The 20767-nt window shown below is 38.0% G+C and overlaps 1 protein-coding gene across 3 annotated transcripts in view; it reads right to left on the minus strand.

The window, feature by feature from the left end:
- Nucleotides 1-20767, minus strand: part of LOC146469274 (AN1-type zinc finger protein 1-like) — a 22381-nt gene continuing 1614 nt past the window's right edge. The window contains exons 3-10 of one of the 3 annotated variants that reach the window (XM_085123547.1): nt 16568-16625; nt 12449-12567; nt 7924-8012; nt 6852-6878; nt 4839-4930; nt 2778-2852; nt 2503-2586; nt 1-512 (exon numbers count right to left, since the gene is read on the minus strand). In XM_085123547.1, the coding sequence (XP_084979673.1) occupies nt 342-512; nt 2503-2586; nt 2778-2852; nt 4839-4930; nt 6852-6878; nt 7924-8012; nt 12449-12567; nt 16568-16625 (715 nt within the window). In that variant the 3' untranslated portion in view covers nt 1-341. Of the gene's footprint in view, nt 516-2502; nt 2587-2777; nt 2853-4838; nt 4931-6851; nt 6879-7923; nt 8013-12448; nt 12568-16567; nt 16626-20767 lie in introns of all 3 variants that reach the window. The other 2 variants (XM_085123545.1, XM_085123548.1) reach the window with 2 other exon arrangements.

A 20767-nucleotide genomic window follows, 5' to 3' on the forward strand; every position in this document is an offset into this window, starting at 1 on the left:
TCTCTGTAAACAACTGCTTTTATTGTGGAAAAAAATGATCTTATGGTATGTTGTAAGAATTTCCACATTCGTCACAACAGAAACAACAATATGCTTTGTTAGATCCTACCTAATTTACAATTCACCATAACAATTTTTGTTTGTTTGCCGAAGCAAAAATCCTTTCAAATTTATGCGTAAATTCAGATTTGATAGCTCCTGATGCGTTTAAAGTTCGTCTTTGATTGATGTCAACTATCGTCTAAATACAGTTATCATGTATAAAGCAGGGACAACTACTGTGAGAACTATTACTAGTTGTACTACGAGCAGCAAGCATGAACGTAAAATAAGTATACTGTTTATGTCGGATATTTGTGTAGGTTTGGTAACAGTGATGTACACTCCTTATCCATATATTCTATTATGACGACACTTCCGCTAAACAATGGACAGTCATCTTGTGTTTCAAAATGCTCAAATGAATTTTCCAGTCCCAGTACTTCACCAGTACTACGGTGAATTAACCGCAGCTTCTAAGAAAGAAAAACACAACTAATCAAAACGAGAACCTAGACAAAGGAAGACACAATTTCTTCCAACACACCCGCCATGTTTTAAAATATTTTCCGCTTCAATTTATAGCATTTTAAATTCTGATCATGCGTACAATTCTATTCCATCGTACAAGGCACATCTGACCTTGTTAGTTGCAATTTTCTCTTTACTTTGTACAATAAAGGTTGCCAAAGTGAAATCCTTCTGAATATTGTAACCGTCTTTCTGCTACCTTTATAGAATTAGTATGTACTAAAACAATGGATAGCGTTGTTGGCGCACTCTGATGTCCAGTGAAACTCGGGATAATTAACAATTACTCACCGAAGTGGAGGTAAATATCCACCACTTTAACCGACAATGAGGTGAATAATTGTCTTAGTATATACCACACAAGCTGAATAACTAGCGGACAAAAAATTCCTTTATTTTTGACAATATACCGACAAAATCTCGCGCGCCGCGCGGTAAGCGATTTCTTATTTTGGAAAGTTCCGTCTCGCTTTCTTGCGAAAAAAATAAAACTTTTGGAGGCACTTGTTTAGTTGCTAAGGTGTCATTTCGTCAATTTTTGTGTGAAATTCGTCTTGTTGTTGAAACCATGCTGCAAAACATTAGATGTTTCTTTGTTTACATTGTAATTATATTGCTCGGCAGTTTTCGTAAACAAGTCATTGTATTTTCATTTTTCGCCTTAGAATATGAGGTTGGAAAGAATAAATAAACTAAACTTCGTTACCATTTTTGTATTTTTTGTAACAGCTGCCTCGCTTATCGAAATAATTTCCTCTTTTCCTCTTCGGCTGCTCGGAGGTGAATAGTACTTGGCAAATCATTTCCGAGCTAGCCAATCAGCGCGCGAAAGGCACTATTCACTTGTGTGGTATATACTAATTAACTAAAACAACTTTTCACCTCAGTGCCGGTGGCTAGTGGTGGATATTTGGTTAGCTGCTTCGCGGCTCGGTAAATATCCACCGCTAGCCACCTCCACTTCAGTGAATAGTTGTTAAATATCCCTCGGTCTTGTTTCGTTCGTACGTTTCCTGTTCTGGTCGCCACGAATAAACGCTGAATACGTGCGCAATAATCTTCGGGAAAGCGAAAATTCGTTGCACTCCGGGCACGAAGTAGCCTCCCAAGCAGTCGGTTTTAGGGGCCTCGTATATTATTCGTACCTCCAAACGACTGCGTGGGAGGATTGCGTATGAACCTTTCGTAACCTTGGTCCGCGGTATATGCAAACCATACAAGGCGCCGTACAATAGATCGAAACGGTTACAATTCACAAAGGATTTCATTTCGGCAACATTTATTGTACAATCGAATAGAATTCCTCTTGGCCATGTGCTGTGTACTATATATAGTCCTGTAAAATCGTACTGACTGACAGCACCCTCAAGACTGACTCACAACAATGAAAGACAACAACTTCCCTGGCTAGAATACGTGGTTGCTGATTATTTTTGAGAATCTTTTCTTTTTTATCATATCAAACTGCCACTTCTTATCTCCAAACCCCGGAGGTTCAATCAAGAGGGTTATTTCCAAAAGTCAAGTGAGATAACTTCTCACAATTTGAAATGTTTGTCATAAAAGTTATTTCCTGACCAGTTCATGAAGGGAGTTTTTTAGTTAGTATCAATGTTTCGTATGCTTGATATATAGAAATTGCTGTTGTTAGCCAAATTGAAAAGACCAACGTCAAGACGACAGAACCAATTTACGGATGTTTTTAAAGGTATCTTGGAAATTTAACAGTTCTGCGCAAATTTGCCGTTCGTTTCCTATAATAAGGGTAATTAGTATTTATTTCGATGAAGTAGCTCGTTCAAGTCAGCGTACTTTGGTGTAAAAGTACAAGGCAAGTTTGGAGATCTAGTGTAAGTTTTATGCGCAAAGTCTGTTTCATTTTCTGAGAAGCACACTTGTTGTGGGAAACATTCTAACATGCACAGTACTGACCTTCTCTGTTGTTTGAACGTTATTGTCATTCCTCAATTTTGCAGCCGTAGCAATCTTGTCGATGGTTTTGCCAATAGTCCAATACTAAAAATATTAAATATGATTAACTAGGAGTTCACTTAACTGCTTAAGTCGTAATGCAGCACACAGTTGCTTCATTTTCGAAGAAAAAACAAATTTGTAATATGAGATGAAAGGCTTTCGGTCTTGCGAACCCAGACCCATACAACGAATTAAACACACACACAAAAAAATCATTAACACCATTGGCTGACCTTAGAAAAAAACATGGGTAGTTCCCGTTCTTTACTACCAAACGGCAATAAAACTCTGAGATAAACTCTCTCATCCTGCAAATAAAAAAAAAAACGCTCATGCATGAGAAATTGTGGATACGTCTGAGCACAGAATATAAATAACTTTGCAAAGACCTTCTTATTCAGAGTAACCTGTACTTAACCCAATTTAAGCAGCGCTATTTTTCATTCTGACGTGCACCGCTTAAATTTGATTCGTGTATCTCGTGGGAATGGCTTACCACGAAAATGAAACAAAACTTGATCGAGGTTATATCCAAATCTAACCCACAATCCGGCCGAATTTTAGCAGCGCTTTTCTTTTTAACTGTCTAGTGATTCGCCAAAACTTGGGCGTTAAGTCTCATAGAACCGCCTACGTCCAGGGATAACTAGCTGGTAGTCTCTTTGGCTGTTGTACTATAGGCCTGTCAATGGTACATAAAAAGCCTATTAGTACAAGAGCCTGTCATCAGGCCTAACAGCACTTTTCTATTTACTCTTCTGACGCGAGGCGTCGATAAAATCGTTCCCAAACCACCCTGCGAAAGGGGCGACCTTCACCTTGTGCAAAGTCTCAAATTATTGGTCGAGAGAACAAAACAATGCGCGTAGAGCACAAAAAAGCTGCATGCTATCAGGATATCAGGGTCCAGTGAAAATAGAGCTTAGAAACGGTGCAGGCCTACTCTGCGAAAGTAAAACCCCCCCTCCAAGAAAGAACAGATAGTGAAAGGCTGCCAAATGCGAAGTAATGACGGCCATTACTTTGGCAACTCTGAGCACAAAGAAGGTGCTTCCTGCAAGGGTGAAGGCGATTCAAGTAATTAAAAGTCTACCACCAAGGCCTTTCCCGCCAACCCCATTGTTTTTTCTGCTTCCCCTGGTACGTGATTTGAAGTTTCAGTCTTCTTAATCTTTCCTTATGAGTGCTTTTTAACGGAATGATCCACGCTCCTGATTTTATCAAAGCCCTTTAAACGTAGGGCATTCGCGCTGAACCTTTATCACTATTGTTATAAGATGAAAACACGACCAATAACAGTCAACTCAACATTTACTGAAAACGTGTCTCTTGCCGCACGTCGCAACCCATTATGATCATATCCCACATGGATCCCATCCTCTCACAACTATGAAACCTATGCCGGAGAGCTTTCGTAGACTGGCTGTAATCCCTCGACAACCCTGCCATTTGTGGAGAGTATCAAATGTCAAAAAAATACAGTGGAACCTCGATATAACGAACCGTCGATTTAACGATCAAATTTGGCCGGTCCCCAGCGACTTCGTTAAATCGAGGTTCCACTGTACAACACTATCTTTGGTTGCGCTCCTTTTCCTTCATTCTCAGATTTAGTTTATCGAGAGAGTGTTGACCTCTCGTGTAAGCTGAAACAGTAGTCTGAAAAAGAATCGGTCACTGGTTTTCAGTTTTTTTCTATTCAAGATAATAAAGTGTCAATTAAGGAACGAGTTAACTGACAGAACACACAATCCAAACCCTGATTCAAACCTGACAAATCCGGCTACCCAACTCCATACGGTGGGATTTATTTGTCCTTAAATGGAACGGAAATACTGGCTAAAAGGAACGCGAGCTTTCAAGCAAAGAATTCACTCCTTTCCTTCAATTTTGTGACTACTTTGTCTACAAATTCTCATTTTATACGGTCTTCAAATTCCAGCAAGGGTTTGCATTCAGACCTACTATTATAACATCAAACTGCGGTCACCGTAATTGTTACTAATTGTCAAGCTTTTTTTCAGTTACGATTTCGTCCTTTCTCGACAGAAATCAACTTTTATGGTTTTGTACTTTAAGTTGGTAAGGTATGATCATCCGGGTTAATATTGTTCTCAGTGACAAGGACTGTTGTTGGTGACATTAACTCACGTTTTAGCAAACTGTTTAGAACTAACAATCAGGGCAAGTAAAAGTTGTTGAAAGGTCAGTCAATGTTACCAACACAGTCGTTCTCTGGACTACCAATGCCTGAAAAGACTTATTTGAAGTACAGTGATTGTTACGCCACAAACCTGAGGGATAGAAGCATCTCCTATTGCTTTCATCTTAATTTTCATCAAAGACACTTTAGCTGCCCGGCTTTCATTTCTCACACCTCCTCTTCCTGACAAAAAATTGAGAAAATAAACATATAAAAGTAAACGATTTCATGCAGACAGAATACTTCAGTTGTTGAGATACACTAATTATCTCATTTAATTACAGCGGTTACCAATAACACGCGACCTACGGCATTCAAAAGAGTCGGATAAAGTTTAGCCTCCCACGCAGACGTTCTTAGGGGTTCGTCACGCGTTCCTGCCCCACGAACGTGGGGCAGGAACGCGTGACGAACCCCTAAGAACGTCTGCGTCAGGCTAGATAAAGTTGCGTTTTGGTGGACGTCAATCAAAGAAAAGCCGTTGGAACTATTTTGAATTCTGACAAGATTCCAAGGTAACCCTGCAAGAAACTAAGAATTTTACCTCGCTAAGAGAAGGTAAACTTTATTTAAATTGATTCTCCAGCCATATCAAGCGCAAATAAAAGGTATTTTTGAATTAAAAATTTCGATTTTCACTGCACGTGATAATTTGCTCACTTGCACGCATCGCTGATTTAATTGTCAGGTGTAGCGATTTCAAATGTTTCATAAAAAAAAAAATAAGGCTTCGTCTAAACAATACGCATTTTTTAGATAACCTGTCTTGGAAATCAACTTTCATAAAGTTTTCCATCCGTCAGCGGATAAAACTGTCAATTTCTTCGTTCTGTTGCCTTGAAACGTTCTCAGAATTTAACACAATTCCAACGGCTTTTCTCTGATTGACGTCCACCAAAATGCAACTTTATCGGAGTCTTTAGAAGGCGATGGGTCGCGTGTTATTGGTAACCGCTGTCAAAACACTAAATACTTTTGGAACATGTATACGTGAATGATAAATGATGTAGAGCTTGCGAAGATTAGACTATTGAAATACGAGGGGCAGGATTAACGTCAAAAAGCTCAACCATTTCCACACGAGCTGTTTCCGTAGACTGCTCCACATCAGGTGGTAGCACAATATCCCAGACAGTCAGCATCCACACCCTCCACCAGAAATGTCAAGTCAGATAGGCTGGTCACGTCGACCGTATGACCGACAGTCGACTTCCACAACAACTACTGTACAGAGAACTATACCAGGGTAAGCGCTCAGTTGGGGGGCAGAAGAAACGCTTCAAAGACTCCCTCAAGACGTCCCTGAAGGACTTGGACATTGACGTCAACATGTGGGAGACGCCTGCGCTGGACCGTCCAACGTGGCACAGCAGAAACACCACCGATGTGAGTGCAGCAGAAACCAGGCAGAGGAAACGTGCAGCACGCAAGGCTTGAACTTCCTCCACTTCAACTGCAGTACCCGGCCTCACGTGTCCTGTATGATGGCGCGCCTTCAGGACCCGGATAAGCTTCACCATAGTTTGGCTTGACCCACAGTTCTCAATGATCAATCTGAAATTGAAGTCGTGGTCATCTTCGACTTCGTACAGCTTGCAGCTGCCCGTGACAGTAGTTGTTGTAAGGCCCGAAGAAAACACTTCTTAATTTAAACAAAATATGACAACAACGAAGCATCTAAAGTTATATAAATCAATGTACAACTTCAAGGTCAATAATAGTCTACAGTGCAGTTAAGTGGAAGTGTTGAATCAGAACTGTTCCGTTGTTCAGTTCTCAAATTCTACTATCAACCTGATGATTTTTTCTTTGCCTGGTGCGGTCTTCCATTACCTTACTGGGGCTAACGCTCAGTAGGAAATTCATGGGTTCGCTTAGCACGCACTTTAACATACACTACAGAGTTAATTCTCTGATCTACTGCTCACCACAAAAACCACATAGAACCCACAATTCCTTGATTTTCTCTGATGAAGGGTTAACGCTCGAAACGTCAGGTCTCGAGTATCTTTACAGTGGCCAATTTACCTTACTAACTCAGTTGATAACTAAAGGTTTTCACTTGCCTACGGACGCAGCTGACCACATTTTTTAACCCCCTTACCTTTCTTTTCTGTGGTAAGATCCTTGCCTACACAACCAACAAAAACAAGAACGCCATTAGGGCACTGCAGTCTAACACTGGCTGGGCATACTCTGCAGTAATCATATCACGTGTAAGCCTTGGACTCCTCCAGCCAAGAACGCTATCTTTTGTAAGTTTTCCTTCACAACCTTGTCTCTTATCAGCCATCTGATCATTATTGGACGGCTGACTTCTCAGGTGAAGACGTATATTAACAAAATAAGGGCCCAATTTTGTTAATGCACCGCTTAGCCTGAGAAGTGTATGCCTGGTGTGACGCCCAAGTAACAGCAAGTGATTTTTTTCTGATTAAGGACTAAAGCTTTGCACACATACAAAATAAATAAAATAAATACACGAACAAAAGAATGACTATGGCAATGCATTGCTCACAGAGGGCACTGTTAACAACGTACACTGAGAGTGCCAACAAGACCGGAATATAATAAGCTTAGTCAAGGTGTATGTCCACCTTGAGCTCGAGCCAATTATTTTCCATCCATCTTTAACCAACTCATTAAATGATCAAATTAACAAATTGACGTGAGTTTTTCATGCGTCTGCCCTGTTATTGATCATGAATTTCGTCATAACATTGTCAAAGTAGCTGTGGATTAGATCCGCAGACTACTTTGACAATGTTATGACGAAATTCATGATCAATAACAGGGCAGACGCATGAAAAACTGACGTCAATTTTTTTAATATAACAAAAAGCCAGAAGGGACAAAATAAAGAATAAAAATAAAATAAAATTGCGGATAAAAACGCGAGAAACTTAAATGCGACCAAAATAAAAAACTTGTCTCGCTCTCTTATTGGTTAATGGAAAAAAGGGAGACTTTCTATTGGTTGAAAAGTGACAGATTGACGTTTGGTTGTTTTCAAATTCCCCGTTCTCGTTCGTTGCGTCAACGTTGCATAAATTATAAATTAATGTGCCTGTCCGCTTATTGACGATGAAAATTGCCAATGAGCGCTCAAATATGTCTGCAGTTATAGTAAAATGGCTGATGTGAACATAGTCTAACAAAAAAAAAAAAACCTTCACCAATGATTTGTTGTATTCTTTCCTCAGGTGTCACTCTTGTCTGCTTCTGAGGGAGAGCTGGACACTGATGGTCAACTTGATGTCTGTGCCTACAGTGTAGCATAAACACTCTGTTAAAGTTTGAGCCAAATACCTGTCTCCCAAATCGATCCAATATGATAAAATTTCAGCTACCATTTGTAGACTTGTTTTGAACTTGTCTTGACAATGATACTGTGATGATAGCAATCAAAACTAAGTGCCCCGCCTCGTAATTCAAGGCCATGAGACTTGGAGGGTATACAGCATGTCCCAAACTGTTTCCTTTGAGTTCTGCAAAGTGGGCTAATGATGTCATATCACGTGACAACATTGTCATTTGTTTTTTGCAGCCGCAAACTTGGATTTCTCGATAACTCCAAAACTGGGGAAAATCGTCCAAATTGGTTAAGATTTATCAAAAACCAACAAGAATCCAAATGGTGTAAAAATGAAAAAGTTATGAGGATAAACTTAACCTTTCTCAGTAAAAGGTAAAAAGACCCACTTCGTAAAAATCGGGCTGTCAAAATCTTGTTCCCATGAAAACATCAAGTTGTGACCGATCAATTATGGTATCAATTGTTGCCAGATTTAAATGTTACGAAAAATCTCAAAGTCTGGTGGTGTTTGCTTTTATATTGAAAAAAATTATGAACATTCAAACTCAGCACAGGGACTTTGTGCCCTCACTACCCTCCAGACAGGATAGAGTAAGGTAACACTCGGGCACAACACGTACCATATATCATCACAAAAAAAATTGAACACAGTAATGCAGTAATTGTATTAAGATAAAACCTTATAAAAACGAAGGCAATTTTCATAAAACACAGCAAAGAATGTGGGGTTCCAGAAAACAACCTACAACACTGTATGGAAGGTGTTTTGGTTTGTACCAGCCACCCCTCTGGAATTTCAATTCAGTTGCACATTTTGATGTCTGAGACCATCCTTGCCATTGGAATTTCCAATCACGACCTTCCATGGGGTGGGTATGGATATTTGTACATACCACTTCAGTGTGTGCTGGCCAAAAGAACACCCACTCTAGTAATAAATACAGCTATTTCAATTAATGTTGTTGGAAAGCCTATACACAACCACACTGCAAGGTGATGTGGGTAATATATTAATAACTTTACCTTACTCAGCTATGGCTCACCCTTTAATAGAAAGCAAATCACAGACTGAGGCAAGTGTTCATTGTATTTTCTCCCTTCCTATCAGACTGGCAATCATGAAAATACAGCCAAATTCCAAGATTTCTTGCTACCCACACTACCTTTCAGTGCTTCTGCATAAGCTTGAGACTTCAAATCTGACAATGTTAATTCAAATAGCCATATACATGTATGTACAACGAAATGGTTAGTGTGTAATATTGTTATGAGTTTATTATTTGTTTCACGAAACATTTGTTAGATAGATGGCATTTATTAGGCAGTTTGTGTTCACAGCCCTCCACTTGTAAAACATATTCACAAGGACAAAAGCAAAATAGTCAATATAAACGTTTCTGTTAGTGATAAGAAAGCATGCATTGACACATCCTTCCAAGTATATCCTCTATTTTTCTTGAAGTTGGTGAGCTATGTATGTTTCAGTAAATTAACCTTTGGCATCATTTAGGTTAAAGTGCCCTGCATGCACCAATTTTCTTATCTTTGCACACAAATCTACACCCAAAGAATTTATACTAAAAAACTTTGTGGTTTGCATAAAACCAAATTTTTTTACATTTTTTTTTAATGTATATTTTTGCGGTCCACCCTTCCCAATCAGAAAAGGACTCACAATAAGAAGCATATGACATTATGTGACGTAGATTCAGGAACCCATGTTGCTGTGATTTGTTGTATATATACAAAAAGGAAGATAAATAGTGTTCAAGAAGAATGAACAATCAGAAAAGGACTCACAATATGAAGCATATGACATTATGTGATGTACATTCAGGAACCCATGTTGCCATGATTTGTTGTATATATACAAAAAGAAAGATAAAAAGTGTTCAAGAAGAATAACCCAACTTATCGCCTGTGTTTAAATGACCATAGCCTCCTTGTTGCTCCCAGATCTAACCACAAGTCATTTGGTGATCGCACCTTTGCACACTCGGCCCCTTTTTTCTGGAACAATCTCCCTTGTGAAATACAACTTACTTTTTTAAATTAGCGTTTGATCCGTCCTAATCATATAATAATTATGTTTTTATTTTTTTAGATTATGATAGTTTTACAGCACAAATGTAAAACGCAGTTGATGGAGCGTGACACTCAATTCCCTGTGGGCTTTAAGTGTTACTGTAATGTATCGGTCAACTGTTGTACCTTTATCTTTATCTCTTTGTTGTCACTTTGATTGTTAGGATCCATTGTAACATTTCGCAACTGTCTCGTCGCAGTATATTTCATGCTTGCTAAGTGGTTCGTTTGGTAAATACCCCCATTCATGTCTGAATTCTTATCTTGTAATGTCTAGCCTTCTATGTTACGGCCTTTCCAATTGGCTTAGGCTTTGATCACTGTCGAACTATATAAACGTACTGTACGAGGTTTCAAGTCACATTTCTGGTAGTTGCTCAACTGTCTGTAAATCAAGTTTGTAAATTTACCCTCCCTCCCTCCCTGTAGAAGGTCTTTGTTCTAATTCAATAAACTTGGGGGACACTTCTCTAGGAGGGTGGCGGTTAAGTCTACGCAGCAACTTCCCCAAGCATGCTCAATTTATTGTTTTTCTCATTTTCTGCTGGCCAACAGTCTTGTCCGATCCAGCTCTGCTGGGGAGATAGGTGAGGCCCTATAAGTCGTCTAGTCACTAGGTGTTTGCGCGTTGCTGGCCTGACATTTCAGCTCGTAGTGCTGCCGCAGTAGCGCGTTGCTGGCCAAGGTTACAGCTCGTAGCGCTTCTAGTTTTTTCTGACCTGCCAATACTCTTCGAAAATTCGCGCGTTGCTGGCCTCAGGTATGCTGCCGCAGCAGTGTGTGGTCCTAGGTTGCAGCTCGTAGTGCCAAGAAGTGAGGCCTTGAAATGGTCATGCAAGCGAAGTCGCCTGTCGTGCCAATCACTGAGCAGTGTCCCCCCATTACACCAAAAGGTGTGGTTGTCTTGCTTTTAGTCATAGTTTGATCTTAAATCAGCCAAGCAAATGTAGTCTCAACAAAGTTAGTTATACATTATCTGAAACAGCGACATTAATCTATTTTTATACATGCTTACATTGTAAAGCGCTTTAGAATATTTTATAATTTTAGCGCTGAATAAATCTAATTTATTATTATTATTATTATTATTAAAAATTATTACTATTATTATTATTATTATTATTATTATTATTATTATTATTATTATGTTAAGGACAGGAATCTAGAAATAGAGAAGGGTCAAGCAGGACTTCCCTTGACTCAACGGCTATAGATTCTTTATTATTGGGTTGTACATAGAAATTTTAATTTTTTAATTTATAGTCAGTTGTTTATAATTATCTGCTCTGTTGAAAACCACCAGACCACCAAGATAGCTTTACCAAAACTCGTATTTAAATTTGTATTTAATTTTTCAATGAGAAGAGTCTAATAAAATTTTCAATATTATTATTATTATTATTATTATTATTATCATCATTATTATTATAATTTATTATTATTATTATTATTATTATTATTATTGTTGTTGTTGTTGTTATTATTATTATTATTATTATTATTATTATTATTATTATTATTATTATTATTATTATTATTCTCATCTTGATGTCAGGAAGTCAAGATGGTTTTCTGCACTGTTGGTTAGCTATAATTTATTGAAATGCCTCAGGCATGTAATTTCATGAAATGTCTTATTTCTTGTCAAGATGGTTGCACAGAGCCCACTGTCAGAATTTTTTTACTGGGTTTGTTACAGAACCTGAAGAAATCTCTCAAAAACTTAGTATTCTAAAGTCACTTAATCCTTAGTCTACATCAGCACTTCTTTGTTACCAAGAAAACCGAGAGAAGACTGAGGCAAGTGGTGAGTCAAGATAGTGGCAAACTTTTAAGTTAAAGTTAAAAATGCTTTCAATTAAAAATTGCATTTTGCGTAAATCACAAATTCTTTTTTACAAAAATTATTGGGGTGATGAATAGACTCAGGTGACAAAATAAAAAAAAATTAGTGCATGGTCACTTCAAGGTCCTTTGCAGAATGGGTCTTCTGCAGCTAACAGTCACATGGTACAAAAAACACCTCGCTGAAGAGCAAGCCACACACTAGGACATCCCAAACAAAGCAACTTCATCAAGTCAAATTTGAATTTTCTTTGTTTTGGATGTCCCAGTGAATAGCTTGCCCTCCAGCATGGTGTTTTTTGTACCATGTGACCGTTAGCTGCGAAGGACCCATTGAAAACATTAGTGGAAAAAGTAAAGATTACTGCATTGGCTTATGTGCCCATTCTTCACTTTTGATCTCAAACCTGCCCAGTTACAGCTCAACCAAAACAGACATGTATGCATTGTCATACCGCAGGCAGTAGTTATTGTGGCAGTGTTCACAAATCACTGGCGTCAGCTCGTAACGTTTGCAGTCTTCAAATGTGCATAGTATTTGATTCTGATCTGTCTCAACTTTTACCAAACTTCCCTTTTAAACACAACAAAAAATATATCAAATTATTACATGTACAATAAGGAACTTCCCAGAATTCTTTGCACCTGAACAATAACCCATTTTAAAGTTGGGTGACTAGTGGCCTGGCCTTTGATTGGAAAGGAGACTGCTGGTGACTTTGTTTTGATACAAACTTCGCTCTTTTCTTATGTAAATACCAAAAACAAAGTCACCAGCAGTCTTGTTTCTAACCACAGACCAGGTGACTCACTAACCACATGTGCAACTGTAAAATTGGTTATTTGAAATGTCATGTAACTCTTAGTTTATAGCTGAGAAGGATGCTACAAAATGTGGTTAAGTTATACCTGCAGCAAAACACTTCTCAGAACTTCTCATACCATTGTAAGTATGATGATGTCACATAACTAAGGCCAAAAATTTGTTTTGAAATAAAGTCCTAAAGTGATGACATCACAAAAGCTGAATTTGTGAAATGATGGTACTTGAAGAGACATTTGGAGAAAGCATCATGATTCAAAAAATCGCAGTATCTTATTGCTCTTTGGGGAGAAGATGTTGGCACTTTTATTCTCTGAAAACCCAAAACAAACCCTTCAGATGTTGTGTAACAGTTAGAGTCGCACCATATTAAGCAGCCACCGTCTATTAATTTTAAGTGGTCAGTTGTTTAAGTCCTGAAAATTACTTCGGATCCTTAATTACTGTAATTTTGATCTCTACTAAATGGCCACCTCTATTATTGTTGCAGTTTCTTAACCGAGTAAGTGATTTTGTGAGCGCCTTTGTACACAAACTATACATTCTAAGTTACCAAATGAAGGGTTTTATGCAAAACTATCGTGAGTGACGATTTTGGCCATTTTTGAAATGTCATCCAAATGAACTGAATTTTTGCATGTGGCCTTTGATTTAATAGAAAAACACTGCCCTGTAGTTTTTTTCGCAATGCCATTGAGAATTCTTACCATCCTGTAAAGATATTTCGATAACATTATAGACACTGGATGACCAAAAGGATAATGCATTGAGTATTAAATACTTGTATTCAATATACACTCGTTGTCTTTCAAACACGGCACACGAAAGCGGTTTTTTTTGCAGGAGCAACGAAAAGAATCCTGTCACGCTTTTATTTGATTCTGTTACAAACTACTACATGCGTGACAGGAATGTCAGAAATGTAAACAGTTACATCCTACAAGAGAAAATGTGTCCATTTCCTGGCGTAAAATCCAGCTTTGTCCGGTTTGTCGACATATCACTCTTGATAACGCAAAATACTAGAATTCCACACGATTAACAGCAAGACATTTACTAATAGCCATTTGAACGATTAACAACGATTAACGGCAGTTCTATTAAAAGGTACTGACTATCTATTCTTTTCACGAGCAGTCGGTGTTAACCGTTGAAAATGTATGTTAATCGCACTTTTATTGAATCATTGCCTTGAAATTGTAAAGTTAATCGTTACATACCGAATTTCAAGCCTGGCAAACCACAACTAAGGCTTGCAAAACACCTTGCACATGGAGGTTTTTTTTTCTCTGATGCTCCCGTGAGATTTGATAATTGAAATGAAAAATTTGCCAAGGCACAGTCATCACTACCAAGGAGGGATTCTTTGGACAACGTTTCGACCAGTTCCTGTGAACTGCATTCGTCACTTTCATAACTTTTCAAAAGAGCCATAGATGTCGTGTGTTTACAAACTTCACCAAACAAAAGCGAAACCAACTAGCCAGTACGATACGCAAGTTGTTCATCCCGACCGCCTTGATCTATTTTGGGCTTGTTACAACCCGCAAAAGCAAACCATGATGTCATCACAAACGTTACTTATAGAAACAACAACAAGTGCGACTAAACACGGCTCGTGGACAGTGGAAACTTTTAGGCTACCGATAATTTGGAAAACAGCGAGTCTGACGTGGACAAAACCGATAAGAAAATTTGCCTTCCAAACGTGTTCAATTGTAGACAAGCAAACCACCAAATCCCGCCCCCCCTCCCCCGACTCAATGTTGTTTTTTGGGTCACGAACAGTTTCCTGGCAAGCATCACTTCCCACATCAACATTGCATAAGGGGGAGGGGGGAGAGAGAAGTAACTGTGGTAGAGTTAAGAAGGGAGAAACAGTAAGTGAGTGGTGTTTTGGCTGTCTGTTGTCGGTTGTCATTGCATAGGGGGAGGGGTTGGGAGAGAGAAGTAAAGTTCTGTGGTAGAATTAACAAGAGAGAAATAGTAGGCAAGTGGTTTTTGTGCTGCTCGTGGTTGGTTATCTCATGGAGTTTTGTCCACGATTGTAAAACCGCGAAATGTTTTCAAAACCAGGGAGAACAAAAATTCTGACAAATCCGAGCGAAATTGAAAACCGGGCTAAAATTGGACATAAGTCGTCACTTATGATAGTTTAGCATAAAACCCTTCAAATGTGTGGTTCCAGAAAATATCCATACCCCCACCACGGAGGGAATTGGAAATTCCAGAGGGGTGGGGGGGTCAATGGCCCAGGAAATTCCAGAGAGGAGGAGGGGTGAATGGTTGGATAAGTTTCCAGAGGGTCAACTTCACGTTTATGTCAGACATAAATGTTCAAAATTGTAACTTACCAACTTTGCAACTTCGTAGATCTTTCTTGAAGACATTACTTTGTTTAACTGTTTTAAAGAAACCCTTGTTACATTAAAAACATGTTTCCCTTCTCCGAAACGCCTTTGTCAAGCGAAGTACTCCAACTGAGACAAGAAATCTATGTCTGCGTTGCGTGACTCAGTTATTATAAAACTGTTGATTGTGAATCTTTCTTGCGTAGAAAAATATTGTTCATTGGCAACAATTGAATTTGTATCAATGTTTAAAAGGGAAAATTTTGTATGGCTATAAAGTGAAAGCCCCAATTTTACATAAAACATTGAAATATTTGTTTGTTATTTTTGTATGCTGTGTAGAGTTACGGGCAAAGGTCAATTCCCGGGGTCAATTATAACTAGTTTGTCAAAACTGACCCATGTTAAAACTTATTTTGTCCAAAGTATTTCAACTCAAAGTCCAAAACTTTTAACTGAAGTTCTAGGCCAAAATTGAACAAAATAGAGCCAATTCGACATTCTTTTAATGCGTTATCGATTTCATACAAAATTTGCATAAGAACGTGAACATGCTAATTTCGTTTTGCGGCTCCATTTCGTCTGCGGTTTCAAGTTATGATCTGAAAGCTCTATTTGTCTCCCTGCCCTGCTAATGCCTATTTTGTCCATGCTATTCTGATTCAATAGGAAAACTATTGACTAAAATAACTAGACTGAATGATTACCAGGAGAAAAATCGATTAAGTAGAACTAAAGCGATTCTCCTAAAATTTGCATAGGAACGTAAACATGACATATGCAAATTAAATGAAAACACATTTTTGCATTGCCGGACTTATTCCAACAATTAAGATTTAAAATCTTCAGCGAAGCTAATGGTAAAGTTTGATGTCAATGACCACAGCTAAATATAAAACACAACAATTATTTCAGTATCAAGAGCTTTTGGGCAAACTCTACCCGTGAAATTAAACGGCGCGCGCGCTCTTCGATAACGCATATTTTGTCCTCGTGTAGGCAGTTCTTGATATTTCTGAAAAGTTCACATCAAACTAATTTTTGAGGCGCTCTTTTAAAATAAAACTTTTCCAGAGGGTGTGGGGGGTGTATTCTGTTTTTAAGGAATTTCCGAAGGGGTGGGGGGGTTATAAAAATACCTCGAAAATGGAAAATCCTGGGGGGTGGGGGGGTCCTATGTGAGATTCCCTCCGTGGTGGGGGTATGGATATTTTCTGGAACCACACAATGTGGAATGAAGTGGCGTTATAATTGTGTTTGACATGCAATATGTTCAACCTGTATGAAGCAGTCACTTAGCCATTCTCCGAGGGTGACCGCTTAATACAGGTTAGACTGAATGCAAAAGTATTTATTTGTCTAATATTAGAATGTATGTAATAATAGGACAATGGTACCACCTCATTTTCCTGCTCAGCATCAGTGCAGCTGTGTGATGCCTTTGTCCGATGTTCTAAACTGCAAAACAAGTTACAATGCCAGGTTTCAATGCACAGTTTAGGATATCTTGAAATAGTGACACAGTTTATCAAGGTACGACACACTTCCAACCAACTAAACCAACAAATATAACCAACTTGAACACAACAACTTTGTTTCATGTCGCATTCAACTTTCATAACAACAAACAAAAGAATTTACACTGAGAAAGGGATAAAATTTTCATTTTTGATTTTTTTTATTTCCAATTGTTTGAATAAAGACAGACAAATATGGCAGTATTCTATTTAGCTGGCTAATTAATACATGTTTTTCTTTACTTTCTTTTTACAATAGTTTTTCTTTAAGTTAAGGTTACTGATAGGTTTCACTAGTGTCTTCAGAGAAATCTTGCGTATGCACGCTACTTTTGATAAAACCACGGTAAACTATATATCACTGTAAAGCTGATCAATTGAAGTTTCCAAAAATATCAAGTGAACGTTTTTTATTTTGTTGGATAAATAAGTGCTCAGAGGCCTGCAACTCAATATTAGCGACGTGTACTTAATAACTGAATTACCCACTCTCACGTAAACGTGCACAACTAAATTAACTGCACAATATCAATCAGGAGATAATAGGCTAACAAAGTATGTCAGGCTTTTTCTATATTCCTATTGGTTTGTGAGAAAACCCACCCTAAAGTTTGACAATGGAAAATTGTTTTAGTTGCATCAGTAGTTAACACGTCACAGAAAAAATATTTTGAATTTCGTAAAAGCCCGACACGCTTTGACGCATTAATATCTGATGACCACTTTGGCCAAATTTCGTTGAAATCTGGCAAATCTACATACCCTTTTAATTCATTTGAAGATAGGGAATTCGCGCAAAAACAAAAGCAATGTTTTGGGCCTTGAAACATATTCAGAGTTTTCGCACATCATTAAAATAATTGTCAATGCGCTCATGCCGCCGGCCAATCAAACACAAAGAAGCATTCCTGCAGAGTTCTACTACAAAACAATAATTTAAATTCGTGCAAAAGCATTCAGCATTACTGCAATATTGTATAGCGATATCATAATGGGAAAAGTTAAGTCTGGTGCGAGGACGCCACCGGCTAAATCAGTACATCCATCGATTCTGCAAGCTGAAGTTCGCTGCTAATTTTTGAGCTGGTTATCAACAGCGAAAGTGGCTTCGAATTTGGACTGCGAATGAGAAGCGCTGGTGTTGGAATCTCCACTATATGGTAGTTTGTCAATGAATTCCACAGCTGCCGAGGCAGTTATTTTTATCCAACTCGCCCCGATATCTTTTGACGAGGATGGTTTTGAAACAACATCGGGCTAGATGTACGAGCCCTTACCGCGCGCTGCCAGCTAAAGTCTTTTTGTTTTTGTTAAACGATTAGACTTTGACCTTGTTGGCATTCTTTAGCCCTGTTTTTTTCTTAAATTTTAACACAAGGCGACTTTTCTTGCTTCACTCTCTTCAAATCCAAAATGGAATGCTTCTTGAGCACTTTAAAATTCAGTATAAAACGTCGTGACATGCGATGAACATGATGTAAACAAAATATGCAAATTCCATACAGTAATTCCAGATCGTGGGTAAACTTTGCCGTGTAAAACATCAACACAGTCCCGTATTGGATTATGACACCCTGACGACTCGTTCACCGCTATTCCTACAAAAACTTTTTTCCAGATAGCTTGCATTCTTTTCAAGATTTTGAACAACCGTTTTCATTAAACCCTGCATCTCTTTCTTGTTCTAACAATTACCTAAAAAAGTCTTCTTGAGAAAAAATTGACCTTTCTTCCCTATCAGTAACCCTAAGTAATTTTCCTTTTCATTTTTTTTTTCTAAAGTAACTTTATTTCGCACAGGACTCAATCTTAATTACAAAAAACCTTTGGTGATTGCGCATTTGCAGTTGCTGCCCCCAAACTTTATTATTATTATTATAATGGCAGTAAAAACTTCTGGATGCCCAGATATCCTAAACAATGATTGGGCGGCCAGCCGTAGCCAATCAATGCAACAACCAAAGTCCTTACAATTAAAATAATAATAATAATAATAATAATAATAATAATAATAATAATAATAATAATAATAATTATTATTATTATTATTATGATTATTATTAACAATTATTCACCGAAGTGGAGGTGAATAGTGATGGATATTTACCGAGCTGTGAAGCGGCAAGGTAAATATCCATCACCTTCACCGACACTGAGGTGAATAACTGTCTTAGTATATGCCACACAAGCTGAATAACTAGTGGACCAAAAAAATATTTTACTTCTGACAATATACCGACAAATGGTATGAAATTTTAAAATCTCATGCGGCACACGGTAAGCGATTTGTTATTGTAGAAAGTTCCGTCTCGCTTTCTTGCAGACAAACAAAACTTTTGGAGACAGTTGTTTAATTCCTACGGTGTCATTTCTTCAATTTTTCTGTGAAACTGATTTGTCTTGTTGTTGAAAACATGCTGAAAAATATAAGATGTTTCATTGTTTTCATTGTAATTTTAGTGCTCGGCAGTTTTCGTAAACAAGGAATTGTATTGTGTGGTTCCAGAAATATCCATACCCCCACCACGGAGGGAATTGGAAATTCCAGAGGGGTGGGGGGGGGGGGGGGTCAATGGCCCAAGAAATTCCAGAGGGGAGGAGAGGTGAATGGTTGGATAAGTTTCCAGAGGGTCAACTTCACGTTCATGTCAGACATAAATGTTCAAAATTGTAACTTACCAACTTTGCAACTTCGTAGATCTTTCTCGAAGACATTACTTTGTTTAACTGTTTTAAAGAAACCCTTGTTACATTAAAAACATGTTTCCCTTTTCCGAAAAGCCTTTGTAAGCGAAGTACTCCAACTGAGACAAGGAATCTATGTCTGCGTTGCGTGATTCTAAAACTTTTGTTTGTGAAAATTTCTTGTGTAGAAAAATATTGTTCATTGGCAACAACTGAATTTGTATCAATGTTTAAAAGGAAAAATTTTGTATGGGTATAAAGTGAAAGCCCCAATTTTACATAAAACATTGAAATATTTGTTTGTTATTTTTGTATGCTGTGTAGAGTTACGGGCAAAGGTCAATTCCCGGGGTCAATTATAACTGGTTGGTCAAAACTGACCCATGTTAAGACTTATTTTGTCCAAAGTATTTCAACTCAGAGTCCAAAACTATTAACTTAATTTCTATGCCAAAATTCCACAAAATAGTGCCAATTCGACATTCTGTTAATGCGTTATTGATCTCATACAAAATTTGCATAAGAACGTGAACATGCTAATTTCGTTTTGCGGCTCCATTTTGTCTGCGGTTTCAAGTTACGATCTGAAAGCTCTGTTTGTCTCCCTGCCCTGCTAATGCTTATTTTGTCCCTGCTATTCTGATTCAACAGGAAAACTATTGACTAAAATAACTAGACTGAATGATTACCAGGAGAAAAATCGATTGAGTAGAACTAAAGTGATAATCTTTTTGATCTCCTAAAATTTGCATAGGAACTTAAACATGACATATGCAAATTAAATGAAAACACATTTTTGCATTGCCGGACTTGTTCCAACAATTTAGATTTAAAACCTTCAGCGAAGCTAATGGTAAAGTTTGATGTCAATGACCACAGGTAAATATAAAACACAACAATTATTATTTCAGTATCAAGAGCTTTTTGGCAAACTCTACCCGTGAAATTGAACAGCCCCCCGCGCTCTTCGATAACGCATATTTTCTCCTCGTGTAGGCAGTTCTTGATATTTCTGAAATGTTCACATCAACCTGATTTTTGAGGCGTTCTTTTGAAATAAAACTTTTCCAGAGGGGGGTGGGGGGGTGTATTCTGTATTTTAAGGAATTTCCGAAGGGGTGGGGGGGTTAAAAAAATACCTTGAAATGGAAAATCCTGGGGGGTGGGAGGGTCCTATGTGAAATTCCCTCCGTGGTGGGGGTATGGATATTTTCTGGAACCACACATTTTCATTTTTCGCCTCAGAATATGTGGTTGAAAAGATTAAATAAGTTACCATTTAATGCTGTCAAACCAAACTTTCTGGCAATTGATGTATTTTTTTAAACAGCCGCCTCGTTTATCGAAATAATTTACTCTTAAGTAACTGTCGCAAAACGGGAAGCCATCTTGTTTCTC

Source organism: Pavona decussata, unplaced genomic scaffold, assembly GCF_977016875.1.
Source record: "Pavona decussata unplaced genomic scaffold, jaPavDecu1.1 SCAFFOLD_125, whole genome shotgun sequence".
NCBI classification, from domain to species: Eukaryota; Metazoa; Cnidaria; class Anthozoa; order Scleractinia; family Agariciidae; genus Pavona; species Pavona decussata.